General features: G+C 39.4%; 2 protein-coding genes across 6 annotated transcripts in view; one reads left to right on the forward strand and one right to left on the reverse strand.

The window, feature by feature from the left end:
* VPS50 (VPS50 subunit of EARP/GARPII complex) overlaps positions 1-9,280 on the reverse strand; it is a 105,811-nt gene extending 96,531 nt beyond the window's left edge. The window contains exons 1-2 of the mRNA XM_006187033.3: positions 9,117-9,280; positions 1,614-1,682 (exon numbers count right to left, since the gene is read on the reverse strand). Coding sequence (XP_006187095.1) covers positions 1,614-1,682; positions 9,117-9,149 — 102 coding nt within the window. The 5' untranslated portion in view covers positions 9,150-9,280. The remainder of the gene's footprint in view (positions 1-1,613; positions 1,683-9,116) is intronic.
* A 42-nt stretch (positions 9,281-9,322) lies between these two features.
* Positions 9,323-13,133, forward strand: part of HEPACAM2 (HEPACAM family member 2) — a 46,618-nt gene continuing 42,807 nt past the window's right edge. For 3 of the 5 annotated variants that reach the window (XM_032483992.1, XM_006187032.3, XM_032483993.1), the window contains exon 1: positions 9,398-9,454. The gene's annotated coding sequence lies outside the window, so the exon portion shown is untranslated. Of the gene's footprint in view, positions 9,455-13,133 lie in introns of all 5 variants that reach the window. The other 2 variants (XM_032483995.1, XM_032483996.1) reach the window with 2 other exon arrangements.

Genomic DNA, 13,133 nt, shown 5'->3' on the forward strand with positions numbered 1-13,133 from the left:
CAGCAACTCTTCAATCCTCAAACCCATCCATAGTAGCTCAGCCCCGCCACGCCTGTGTGGTTTCAAGAGCGAGCACCGAGGGAACAGCACAAGAAGCCTGTAAGGTTCTCTCAGAGCAAGGCTGTTTAAGCTGAGAGCATTGAAAGTGATTTTACCCTTAAATGTTTCCCAATTTAACTAAATTAGCTTCTTAGTGTGTGTCAATCAGACCACGGCCCCAGGCTTAATCATCACCCGAAAATATTTACATCTGCTGACCTTGTGATTTCAGATTGGCCTCTCTACCTAGAGCCCATCATCTCAAAAGTAGACACCGCTGATCACTGATGAGGAGAGAGTGAGAAGGCAGTAAGACTGTAATGAGATCATTATAAATTCACCTCCTACAACTACTGGAAAAACATTACAGGCTCATGGTTTAGAGACAATAGAAAGTTCTTAAGTAATGCATTCATGTAGTTTTAAAAGAGACTCACCAATTTTACTCTGGTTCTGAAACAGCTAATGCAATCTAATTCAAGGCATGTTCATAATGCCTGATTATCTTTTCTTAAGTCAAAGTAGTAAAGAAAATAATGTATCAGTTAGGATTTATGGTTCTCTCTCAGTTCCCAATTTTATCACATCCAGTAGTCATTGTAACATATAAAACTATTCAAAATGCCTCTTTAAGGTTTTTGTCTGAGCTATTGCATGCAAAAGGGTTGGGTAGAATTTTATCGTATTTGGATATGACTTAAAATAAAAGCTAAGCAGTAAATACAAAATTCACCTTAGGGGGTAAGGCACCTCAGAAAGGTGGGAAATCATTCTCCAAACAGCCAACACTGAGGTGTGATGAGAGGCCTAATCTTTGCTGATCAAGAGAAACAAGCCCTATGGATTAAGATGCCGGACACAGAAAACAAACAGTAGTTTCAAATATGATCTTCAAATTGAAAATCACAAGAGCAGACATTCAAAACAGGCTTTGATGTATGATGGCGCTGCTATTCAGGGAGGCAGCTCCAAGAGGAAACGCCCCAGAGGGAGAAACAGCAGGGATTTATTTATTTAACAATGGTTAATATTTCTCCTGAGGGGAAGCCAGCTAGCTTTCAAATAACACCTATTAAATTTGTAGACTGCAAAGTTCACATGAATATCAGGGGATTAAAATCCAAGATATCTACAATTTAGTGTAAACTATGCTTTAGCTATTTATTCAAAAATCTCTGCTCCATAACAAAAACATAATTTACTATGATTTTTGCCTCAGTGTTACAGCATAAAAAGTAAATCATTTCATTTTATTTATCTGAATTACAGGAGATGAATCAATAAGGTTCCTCTATATATATAACTGCTTTCTGTTGAAGAATTTGGTACAATAATAAACTCTAAATTTATTAATTTCGCGTTTTCTGCTTCATTATAATGAATCATACTGCATCCCAATGAGTAATGAAAGCAAAAACAAGCCCCAAGCTTACTGCATTATAAAACTTTACCTAGCTTATCATAACAACTATCTGCCTGTGGGAAGGAAAAGCTTCTGTGTATCAATAGCATCCAAAGGCAGTAACATTTTCTTAAGGAAGTTAAAAGTCACGCTCACTCATATAGATCAATACCTTTCCAGGGACCCGGAGACTCTCAATGGCACCAAGATCACTGAGGCTCTCAGGAGGGCTTTTCAGACCCTTAAAAAAAAATAAGATGAAAAGAGTTTTAATTGCGCTGCAGAATTGTAACATAATAGAACATATGTACTGACGTAGAAATCACCACTTTAAACAAACAGAAATTTTCCTTCTTTAAAATACATAGAACATATATATAAAAATAATTGTCACAATATATATAATATTACCATTAAATCAAGTAAAGATGTACTTATGGGAATTTAAAATAAAATTACTATATGGGACCTTCATAACTAATGATTGAACTTAACCATGATTTAAAAAAAAAACAAAAGAAACTTGGGTGACAAAGAGCATTTTATAAGAGCACCTATGAACTAATCATTACCAAATTAATGTGGTAAAAAGGTCCAAGCATTATGATCCACAGATATAATATACGACCTGACTGAGCTAACCAAAGATTTTTAAATAATGATAATTGCTTAATTAATACGTAAGTAATCCCTAGATTTTACCTTATCATTTCTCACCAATGTACCCAATTTATACTACATAATTGAGACTTAAATCTCACATCTCACTGCTTTCTACCTGTTCTTTAGCTCTTTGGTTTACTCACTCCAAATGAGGGATTCTAAAGGTCTTATTTGTATCGGGGAAAGTTATCAAGACGGATAGAAGTTAGCAATTTAAGTTTTCTTTAAAAGCTTCCTTTTAAAAACAGGCTATTCAAAGCAGACACCTGAAGTCCTTGTAATATTAGCCTGTAAACAAAATTAGCTGGTATATGAACTTGAGAGATTTATGCTGTCAAATTTTTGCCCTTTAGAAACACTATATTGGCCCTTTGGTGTCCTTTGTAACCCAAATACGTGGTACATTTAGGTTGATTATTTGAGACTTAGAGTAGAACTTGCTTATTTTTAAATTAAGGAGGTGTGTATTTTATCTTATCATCACCGGTCAAATCTACGATTTTTTATGACATAGTGTTCTGCCTCACCCCCAAGTGTGCCATTACTTCCAGAATACTGAGACAGGATGGAAGGGGGCAGGGCACAACCATTCAAGGAATGCTACAGCAATTAACATCAAAATGGTGAAAGATTCAACCCCCAGTAGGCCTTGAGGCTCAGGATTATAAGAGACTTAACTTCTAGTAGATCTTGAGCTTCATTATACGCTCATTATAATACATTAACAGGGTGAATAAAACGCCCACAGGCACCATGGCAGTCCCAGGGCTAGCCACAAAAGGTCAGACTGGGAAATGGCCAACTTCCTGGGAATCCCAGTCCCTTCTCCAGGCTACTTAGACTGGTCCTTCCACTTATTAGCATATGAAGCCACCAAGCCCATAAAAACTAGCAACACGGTGCCTTCGCGGCCACCCTCCTCTCCCTCTTTGGAGACAGTCCGCATTCTGTCTATGGAATGTGTACCTACTTTTAATCTGAGCACCGAACCCCCACACCTCATGGCCTTTCTCTTGCCTTTCAATGTATCCCTCTGAACAAATCTTTCACTCACTCAACTGTGGCTCGCTCTTGAATTCTTTCCTGCGCGAAGCCAAGGACCCACACTTGGCAGGGTACGTCCCAGGGGCTCAGCCGAAGCCTGGGACACAGCCCTTCTCACGCGCCACATCTGTTTTCCTGCAACACACACACACACACACACACACACCCTCTAAAGAAACCACACACACACACACACACACACACACACACACCCTCTAAAGAAACCACACACACACACACACACACACACACACACCCCCTCTAACGAAACCAAACCAATTCCCCACTTTCACAACTCCTCTCTGAAGTTTTCCTAAATCCCTATGTTTCAAACCAACACACTATCTCTCAGTATTGCCCATGGATCATCTCCATCAACATCACCCAGGGAAGTTCTCAAACATACAATTCCTAGGTCCCAACACAGACCTAATAAAAAAGTATTTCAGAATTAGAACCAGAAATTGCAGTTCAACAAGCAACCCAGGTAACTGATCTCTAATGTTTTAGAAAACCCACTAGACATTTCCCAGCACAATACCTCTGCCAAAGTAGTGAAGTTTTAAATATCAAATATATATCTCTCTCAGACCCAAGAGAAGGGAAAGAACAAGTCCTATCTGCCTCTATAGCCAGGGGCTAGCAAAGTTCCAGGAACAGAGTAAACACCAAAGAAATTAGTAAATTATTTGGAGCCTCAGACAGGCTCCAACCTCCAACTAATTATAACATTGTTTCCATGGGAACATGCAGTTGCCTTTAAAATGACGTTTCTAGGGAAGACTGCTGGAATAAGAAAAGCATATGGAGGCTTAAGGTCTTACACAGAGTGAGGGAAGAAAAGTATGTAATTACTCTTGTTTTTCTGTTCTTCCTTGTCCCAATTTCTCCCCAACAGTCATAATGAAAGCACAGCACCAAAAGTGGTAAAGAAGGCACGGTTGGGTTACGCAACTAAACTCCTCCACACATTATATGCACATGCTTACATACATTCAAATATATACACATACATGAGACTAAAAGTTCATAATTTGATTCAAAATCATGACCACCCCTAAAATATCTTTCTTAAAAATACAATTGCCATGCCTTTTAAAAGTATTTATTTGTTTAACTAATCTAACAGAAATTCTTGGAGAAACATATCAGGTATAGTTTTCTTTCCCCAGAATTAGTCAGTAAAGAAACCAATGCCTGAAGCAAGTAAACAGGTGATATATATACCAGTGTCTAGAAAAAGGCCTTACTTCCAAATTAGTTACCACACACAATAATTTGCTATTAACACATGGCAACTTCCCACCAAATGTACAAAAGTAATAAAAATTGGAAACCCTGTGGATGTTACGGAAATGACAGGCCAGCCAAGAAACAAGCACCACTCAGAGGGTTGGAGCTCTCAGATTTATTACGCCGGCAGGCTCTGAGGGGCTTTTGCTCCGAAGCTCTGAACACCTGCAAGATGTGTGCATGAGGTTTTATAGGGTTAATTACAAGCTTGGGGTATTTGGCCAATAGGCATGGAACAGCTTTAGCAGCATCATTATCACAAAAGTAGAGGCAGGGAGGCAGCAAGCCAACATTTCAAGGCCAGATATGTCTCTTTGAAAATCCAGCTGGCTAGCAAAAAAAACATGAACAGGGAATCAGCAAACCAACACTAATTAACTTAGATTTACAAGTTAGCCCAGAAGAACTAAAATCCGTAATCTGACACTTGTTTCATTTAGATTTGTGAGTTAGCTTGTTAGTCCAGCCCGGCTTTTCCTTCACATGGACATGTCAGGAAGCAGAGGACTCAAAGAATGAGTTCTGCAGCCTTGAACAACTTACCTACCCTGCCTGTCCTCATAGTCTAATGATGGTGACAGTAAGTCAGAGGCTGTTGTAAGGAATAAAGGAGATAACATACGTGAGAGGCCAAAAACACTGTCTGGTATATCGTAAGCATTCTTTTTAAGTGCTAGCCATTATTCAGAATATCACAGAGAAATGCTTTTATCTTATCAAAACAGAAATGAAGAATTACATAAATGTCTCAAAGCACAATATCTAACACTTGCATTTTAGGATTACACATCTTGAACACTTTGATTAGCAATTTTATAAATTTCTAGTAACAAATATGAAGTCATCATTTTATCTTCACCTCTTTAAAGCAGGAAGCCATGGTTACAACCATAGTACTCTGCCTTTATCAAATTGGAACTTGCACTGTAATCATTAACCATTATTTGATTTTCTTTTGTACTTGGTTTTGGTTTTGATAATTTCCCGTTTAAATTTATACAGAATTCATCACGAATAATACCTGCCTCTGCAACTTTATTTCTTTGCCCGAATCAGATTACACTTCAGATGACTTCTGTACTGTGTACACGAATCCTCAATTCCCATTTACCAGACCAGTAACTTATGTTCCAATGATCAAAAGAAGCATGTGTGAGGATTTGTGATTCCTTCTCTTTTCAGCAAAACTCAGTGGAGGGTTTATCCTCAGCACTCAGTTCCTCTCGAACCCACCCTACTTAGGCTTTCCTCCCCGCCACTTCAAAACAGTGCTGTCATAGGGTCACCAGTGACCTTTCTGCTGCTCGGTCCAGAGGCTCATTCTCACCTTCCGGGACCCATCTGCAGCATTTAACACAGCTGATCACTCCCTCCTCTTTTACATTCTTTACTTGGTTTCCAGGACCCACTTGATTTGGCTGTTCTCTTTATGCAACAAATATTTATTAAGCATCTGCTACAGGATGGGTGCTCTTCGGGGTGCAGCAGACTGCTTACCTCACTGGCTGTTCCTTCTCCATCTGCCTTGCTAGACCCACCTCTTTCTCCGGCCTCAGAACACTGAATCCTCAAAAGCCCCAATTGTGGACTCCTGTTTCACTTCTACACGCACTCTATTGGCGATCTTAGTTTATATACCCTCTCTACGTGCATAATGCCTACATTTTTATCTACATCCTGGATTTCTCCTCAGAAATTCAGGCTCTTTTAGCCAATTGTCTACTTTCTTTCTCCACTCAAGTATCTAAGTGGTGTTCACGTCAACAAGTCTAAAAACTTTCTCCCTTCCTTCAATCTGTTCCTCCCACTTCTTTAAATGGCAATTCCATTCTTCCAACTGCTGAGACCAAACTACTTGGAGTCAACCTTGAAGCTTCTTTCTCTCACAGCCAAAATCCAATCTGTCAAGAAATCCTGTCAACTCCACATTTACAGTGTATCCACAATCTGACCTCTTCTCGACACCTCCCCCACTAGCACACTGGTTAAGGCCCACACCCTCTCTCGCTTGGATTCCTGCTATAGCATTCTCATCGTCTCCCTGGCCCTGCTAAGAGTGAGGAGAAAAGTAAGAGAGAGGAGGTGAGGATGAGGTTCTGTGTGATCTGGCTTCCGGACCTCATCTCTCACTACCTTAACCTCTCTCCTCACTCACGTCACTCCACCCACACTGGCCTCTTACTATTCCTCAAACATAGCCCCGCCTCAAGGCCTCTACATTCACTTTTCCTTCCACCCAGAATGCTCCTTGCCAGATATCCTTATAGCTCACTCCCTCAGCTCCTTCAGGTTTTCACACAAATGTCACCTTCAAACCCCAAATCGCCAACAACTCCCAGGACTCTCTACCCTCTACTCCTCCAAAGCATGTATCACCATGTCTGCCTTAATACTTGTCTGTTTCGTTCACTGCTGCATTCCCCAAACTTAAAACAGTGCCTGGCACAGAGTGTTCAATAAGCATTTGCTGAATGAACTGAAAGAACAGAGGCCAGCCTAACAGAGAAAGTTGAACAACAGATCTCATCGAAATAGAGAGCTAAAAACGCCTGCTCACCCACTCTCCTCCAAACCAAGATCCTTGGAGAACTGAAGTGTCAAAAAAAATCTAACTTTCTGAGACCTTAATTTCACATCTCTCCACATTAACAACAAGATATTATGAGCATATTCTTTGGCCTCACAGGAAAGAAAAATCTTTATTTATATTTACTTTTAGCATTACTACATTTAACCTAATAATAAGCAGTACTAAATAAAATCCCCAATGTAACTCCAGGTAGCATCCTACTTTCATACCTCACAGATTCATGAAATAAGAATAATGATTTAATATACGGAGGTCAACTCATAAATAAATATAATTATGATGACTTTAAAAATCTGTGTAAAACTCCTAATTTTACCTCACGTTTTACACAATATAGTTCCAGGTTTTTGTATGTTTTTCAGTTTGAGGGGTTTTTTTCCCATTCCAACTAAGCACAGACTTTACCTGCTTAATTCAATAAGCAACTGATTGAGACTGAAGTTACTATTTTCAGAACAGTTTCACTATATTTAGGAGAAATAAACTTACCACTGGCATGTGGACTTTTGTATTTTCTCTCTCCCACTTACTATTACAAAATACAGTTAAAAAACAAACCAACCAAAGTCACTGCATGACGAGGGCAATGCTGACTACACTGAACTGCATGGCAGGCAACAGGAGAGAGCACCAAACCTAGGTGATGCGCACAAGTCCAAATTCAGCATTCCAAAGGCAGTCTCGGGGTGTTGGTGATGTAACGTTCAAAAGTGCAAAACAGATGCTCAAAAAAGTTAGATAACTTGCTCAAATCACACAGGTACTAAAGGATGGAGCAGGACCCAAACCCATCCTCAGGAAAGTAGTACTAAGCGTAACACCAGTGCTCAACAAATGTGAGGGACTGCCAAATGTTAATACCCACCTACTCAAATCTTTTATTATTTACAGAACACTTTAACTTTTTTTATGACATTAATAATATAATTTGACAGAACTAAAACAATCACATAGGACTCATGTATTCTTCATCAGCAATCTACAATTTGTAACCTATTCAGATACTGAATCATCAAAGAACTTAATCTGGGGAAGGGGAGGGAGGTGCCAAGATGGCAGAGTAGAGACTCATACCCTCTCCCACAAATACATCAAGAATTACATCTATAAACCCATGAATCGCACAGAACTTAATCTGGAATTTGTAATCTTTTTAAAATCAACAACGACAAAAAACTCAAAAAAAAAAAAAAACTTCACAAATGAACCTTTCACTAAAAGATTAACCTCCACATTCTCCACTGATTCAAAACTCTAATCTAAATTATGCTTCTCTCACACTAAAATAATAAAGAATGGCCAATTCTACTGAAATATTAGAATCTGAAATAAAGGTATCTAAAACCAAACCATAATCAATAAATACATAAAAGTAAAGTTCTGCCACTTCTTACTTGAAGGAGGCTAACACATTTTTAGGAAGTCCCTATTATTTATTAGATGAGGTAGAAAACAAAGTCTCTATTCATTATCACTCCGGTAAAAAAAAAAAAAAAAAAAGCCATTATTTTGCCATGACAATGATTTTTTTTTAAGTATCATGTCACATACACTGAATGATGACTCCCATGACAACTGTGAGAAATGAACAAAAAATAATTATTATTCTCATTTTCACATCCGGAAACAAGCTACCAGGTTAGGGATTTGACCAAAGTCATGAAGCTACCAACGCTGTCTTCAAACTATCCGCTTTTTAAATTTTTTCCAGTCATCTGTATTGCACAGACCTCACTTCCCTGCCCAAGCCACCGCTCACAGACAGGCAGCCTGGATAAAGGGAAGCCTGCAGGTGTCACTGGAAAGATGGCAAAAGGGAGAAGAAGGGAAACAAAGATAGCCTATGACTCCCTCATTAACCTTATCTAAATGAATGTTTCTGGGTCGCTGCGACCCGCCTGAACGGGGCTCCGAACCCGGCGGCTCAGGTGAGTTTTCCAGGGTGTGTTCCGGCTTCCCAATGCTCCTGACACCCACCACAACCCAAAACTTAGCTCTCTGTCCCCCGCGGCCCAGGGATAGAACATCTCGGCCCCTTTCCCAGCGGAGATGAAGGAGGCTTTTGCTTCAACCTCTGCGACTTACCTGTCGGGTCATAAGAGACTTAATTTTTTGCATGTCGAGATCGTGAGGCAGTATTCTGCCGCAAAAAAACTAATAAATCACACAGAACCAGCAGACAGCTGGCCCCGATACAAGGAAGCCATAGTGAGTGGTCACGTGGAGCTGCCGACGTGGGGTCCTCTTCCTTTCCCCGAGCATGCTGGGAACTGTAGTCTTCCGGCTGCCCCGGCACCAGCAATGGAGGAGAGATGAGGGGCTCAGGTACTACATTTCCCGGCAAGCAAAACAGCTTACGCTTCAGTTAAGCCCACAAATCCGGTTTCGCTGAGTGACCGCGGCCGTCGACGGTTTTTACTGAGGTACTTGCTCTCTCGGTAGTTACGTTTTGGTGAGGCGAAAGTCTAATTCGTAAGTGACGAAGCACGGAGCGACAGGAACAAGCACTGAGAAGGCAGTATTTAAACCAGGCTGACTTAATGCCCCCTAGGAGTGTAGTGGAGGAAACCCCACCGGGTGTAGAGAGGCGGGGTGGGAGGAGCACAGGCTGACGCTAAGGGCGGGAACGCCAGGGTAGGCACGCTCCGAGGAGAGTGACCTGAGAACTTGGCACTCCCCGGGTGGCACTGGGCTTGCGCTGAGGAAAAGTGTGGTCCTGGTTGTCCAGTAGGCGGTGTCCAGGCTTAGGGCTGTTCTTTCCTAAGTCTTGGCATCCACTGCAGAAAACGAAAACCAAAAGATTTACCCTCCACCTATTATCACCTGTGTAATTTAAGTCATGTCGATGGAAAATAAAACTATAGTAGGTACACCTGTCATTTTAACGTCCTCTTTCAGTTGTTAGCAGTTTAGTTAAATTGGGGGAAGCAACAGCGGAATTGCATCGAGCTCAATTTAAGAAAGAACTTTCCATGAGAACTTTGTATGAGACTACCAGAAAAAAAAAGCGACCGAGAGCTAGCACGTAATAATAGCTGACATTTATTGAGAGCTTACAGCATGTCAGAAGCCCTGCTAATAGCTTTACATGTAGTATCTCATAAGCATCTTGTGGGGTTGGTACTGTTATCCCCATTTTAAAGATGAGGAAACAGGTATGGAGAATTAAGTAACTTGCCTAAGATTACTGCAGATGTGCAAGCAGAAACTGAAGGACTGATTATCCAAATGCTGTTTTAAGTAAGGGTTTCATGTATGGTGTTGAAGAGCGAGTCCTAAAGGGTGATACAATGATTTTTTAAAGTTTACATTTATTTTAATTAATGTTTATTAGGAAAAAATATAAAACACAGAGCCAGGTTTTCAGTATTTCTTAGGACAATTAAAGAAATGTTAAAGTGTGCCAAACTAATGAAAAATATTAGATAAACGATAGTGTGGGTGGTAGATAGATATAGCAAAAGTCATAAAAGTAGTTTGCAAATGACTGAAGTTTGAGGTCATTTGCAACTCTGAAATTCTATAATTTGACCTTTCAGAGTCTTGTCTTACTAATTTTTACAAATGAGATTAAAATATTTGATCCAGAGTGATGTAAGTGAGAGGATACAAGTGAATATAAACTCTAAAGCACCTTATAATTGTGAAGTCTTATAGTCATAATTCTGCCAAGTTCTCTGCTCCAACAGAGCCATCCAATTAGGCTTCTATTATTGTGCTTAACAATTCCTTTTTAAATTATGTGTTTACCTATATGCTTTTCTCCCTCTGTTATTTCTAACCCCATAAAGAAATTTCAGGGCCTTTTGGGCAACCATAGTTTGGTTCATTCTTTACCTGCTCTAATCTTAATTGCCAAACAGTTCTTACTGTGTGAAGATCTTCAATATTTAGAAGTCTCTGAAAGCATCAAAGAAATAGAAACTGCCAACCATATTAGCAGATAAAATGAAACTCAATTCAGTAAATGACTGTTAGGCACTAGGCTACACTATCCTAAGCACTTTAGATAAATAAAATACAGTTTTGGCCCTCAAGGAGTTTACAGTTTAGTTATCCAAGTCCAGTAGTTCTCAGACCTGCTATTCAGATTCACCTGAGGTGGGTACCATAATAATTGTTATCCTTTTCTTTTGGGTTCTTTGTTTAAGATCTTCAGTAATTCTTATAGATGGTGGCCAGCTCTAGCATTTCAAATCCATTCTTTACAAAAGAGGAAATTTATTTAAGGCTTCGAGGTCACAGGACTAGAACCCAGATCCAAACCCAGAATTTTCCTTCATACACTCAATACACAAAGTTGCAAATGACAAGATATATCTCTATCTATCTCTATCTATCTATCTACCTACCTATCAACACATAGGTATATCTTATTCCACATATTTGGAGTTTTTTAATCAGCCAAATTGGAGAAATGAGTGTTTATCTATTTGACCCTGAAAAGGCAAGAAAGCATTAAAACTTTGTTTTACTCTGATACTCTACATTTTAGTTTATTTCTTGTTGACTAAAAAGAAATGGAAATTCCAGGCTTCTAAAAGTTCATAGACTGTAACTGTAACACTGGAAACTGTAAATATTGGAAATTGTAAAGTAAATCAGTGCTGTTACCTAAATAAAATATATTTTCTAATTCAGCATACTCTAACACTGTAGAAAATAAGTGAGCCATACATGAAAACAGTATTAACCCCCTAAATTGAAGCAAAAACAAAAAACAAGGCTAGAGCCCCAAAGCACACTTTTTTAAAGGGGAAGCATGTTATTTCATTTCCATTTTTCAAAAATACATATTTAAGACTTATTTAGGACTCACACTTGCCTGAGGGTCATTAGTGGTAGGCCAGAGCAAACTAGTGCAAAGTGTGGATGGCCTGCCAGCAAGTCTTAAGGAAAGCTTGTTGGTCAATAGTCCCCTGGTAAAGGAACGCTACCCCATTTTAGCAGATTGGAGCATCCAGGCTAAGAGTTAAGTAAGTTGATGTGATTCAAGACAGTAGCATTAGCAGTAAAGTAGGATAAGGGTATATTTCTGATGGCCCAAACAGGAAGAGCCTCTGGAAGCTTAAAATTAAAGCTGAGATCCTGGGTTGATTAGGAAGATACATTTCTAGTCATCCTATAAATATCAAAGCAGGGAGAAGATGTGACCTCCCCAGGACAATGTAACTACACCTCAAGCAGTAGTAGAAAAAGAGGACACTTGCTGAAAGTAAAGCGGTAACCCAGATAGGGGCCCAGGAAGAAGACATTGCTGCATAGTCATTTAGTGACCGTATCAGTAGAAGGAGGCTTCTGGGAGTTAGCACTGTAGACATAGCTGTATGGGAGTGACACGAGCACAGGCATAGGGAATTGTGATGGCTTCTCTAGCAGTCAGCTCTTCACTGTAAACTGTAATCTTTCCTAAAATCTATCTAATTATAACATAAGACAGGGCTTTCTTTTCCCGGTTCTTTTTAATCTCCACTGTTCTATGTTGACCTTGGCATTGGCATTGTACCACCTCTTCTTATCAATTCTTTCTGCCATTCCAAAACACTCATATGCTACTGGTAAATAATGAGTGTGGATGTTTGAAATGCAGTGGCAGATTGCTTTATAAAGCAAGACCAGCTTTACATAAAATTTAAACAAACTCAACAGTAAACTATAGTGTGACTTGAGCAATGACAAAAAGCCTTGCACCCATCCTCCCGCTCCTTTCCCTGACACACTTGGCGTTGTTTGAAACTTAATCACATGAATATAGATCGCTTAAATTAATCGGCTTTTTTACTTTAAATGCAAATATAACTAAGATCACTAAACAGGCTCTTGAACAGTGTGGTATAAACACCTTAAACCATCTTTAATAATTACGTAGAAATTGAAAACCATCGAAGTTCTCTTTTCACATTATCTTGTATTCTTGCGTAAACGTCCTGAATTCAGAAATATCAGCAGGAAGAGTTTATGCCTACTTCCTGCCACTAGAGGGCGTATTGTCCTGGTTCTGTCACAGCACTTACGATGTACCAATTAGGGACGGTCATTTTTTTACTGTGCACTATGATATGAAAAGATCACCTAATTCATTTAGGCATTTAATTTATTTAT

The sequence above is a fragment of the Camelus ferus genome, chromosome 7, assembly GCF_009834535.1.
Source record: "Camelus ferus isolate YT-003-E chromosome 7, BCGSAC_Cfer_1.0, whole genome shotgun sequence".
Classification (NCBI taxonomy): domain Eukaryota; kingdom Metazoa; phylum Chordata; class Mammalia; order Artiodactyla; family Camelidae; genus Camelus; species Camelus ferus.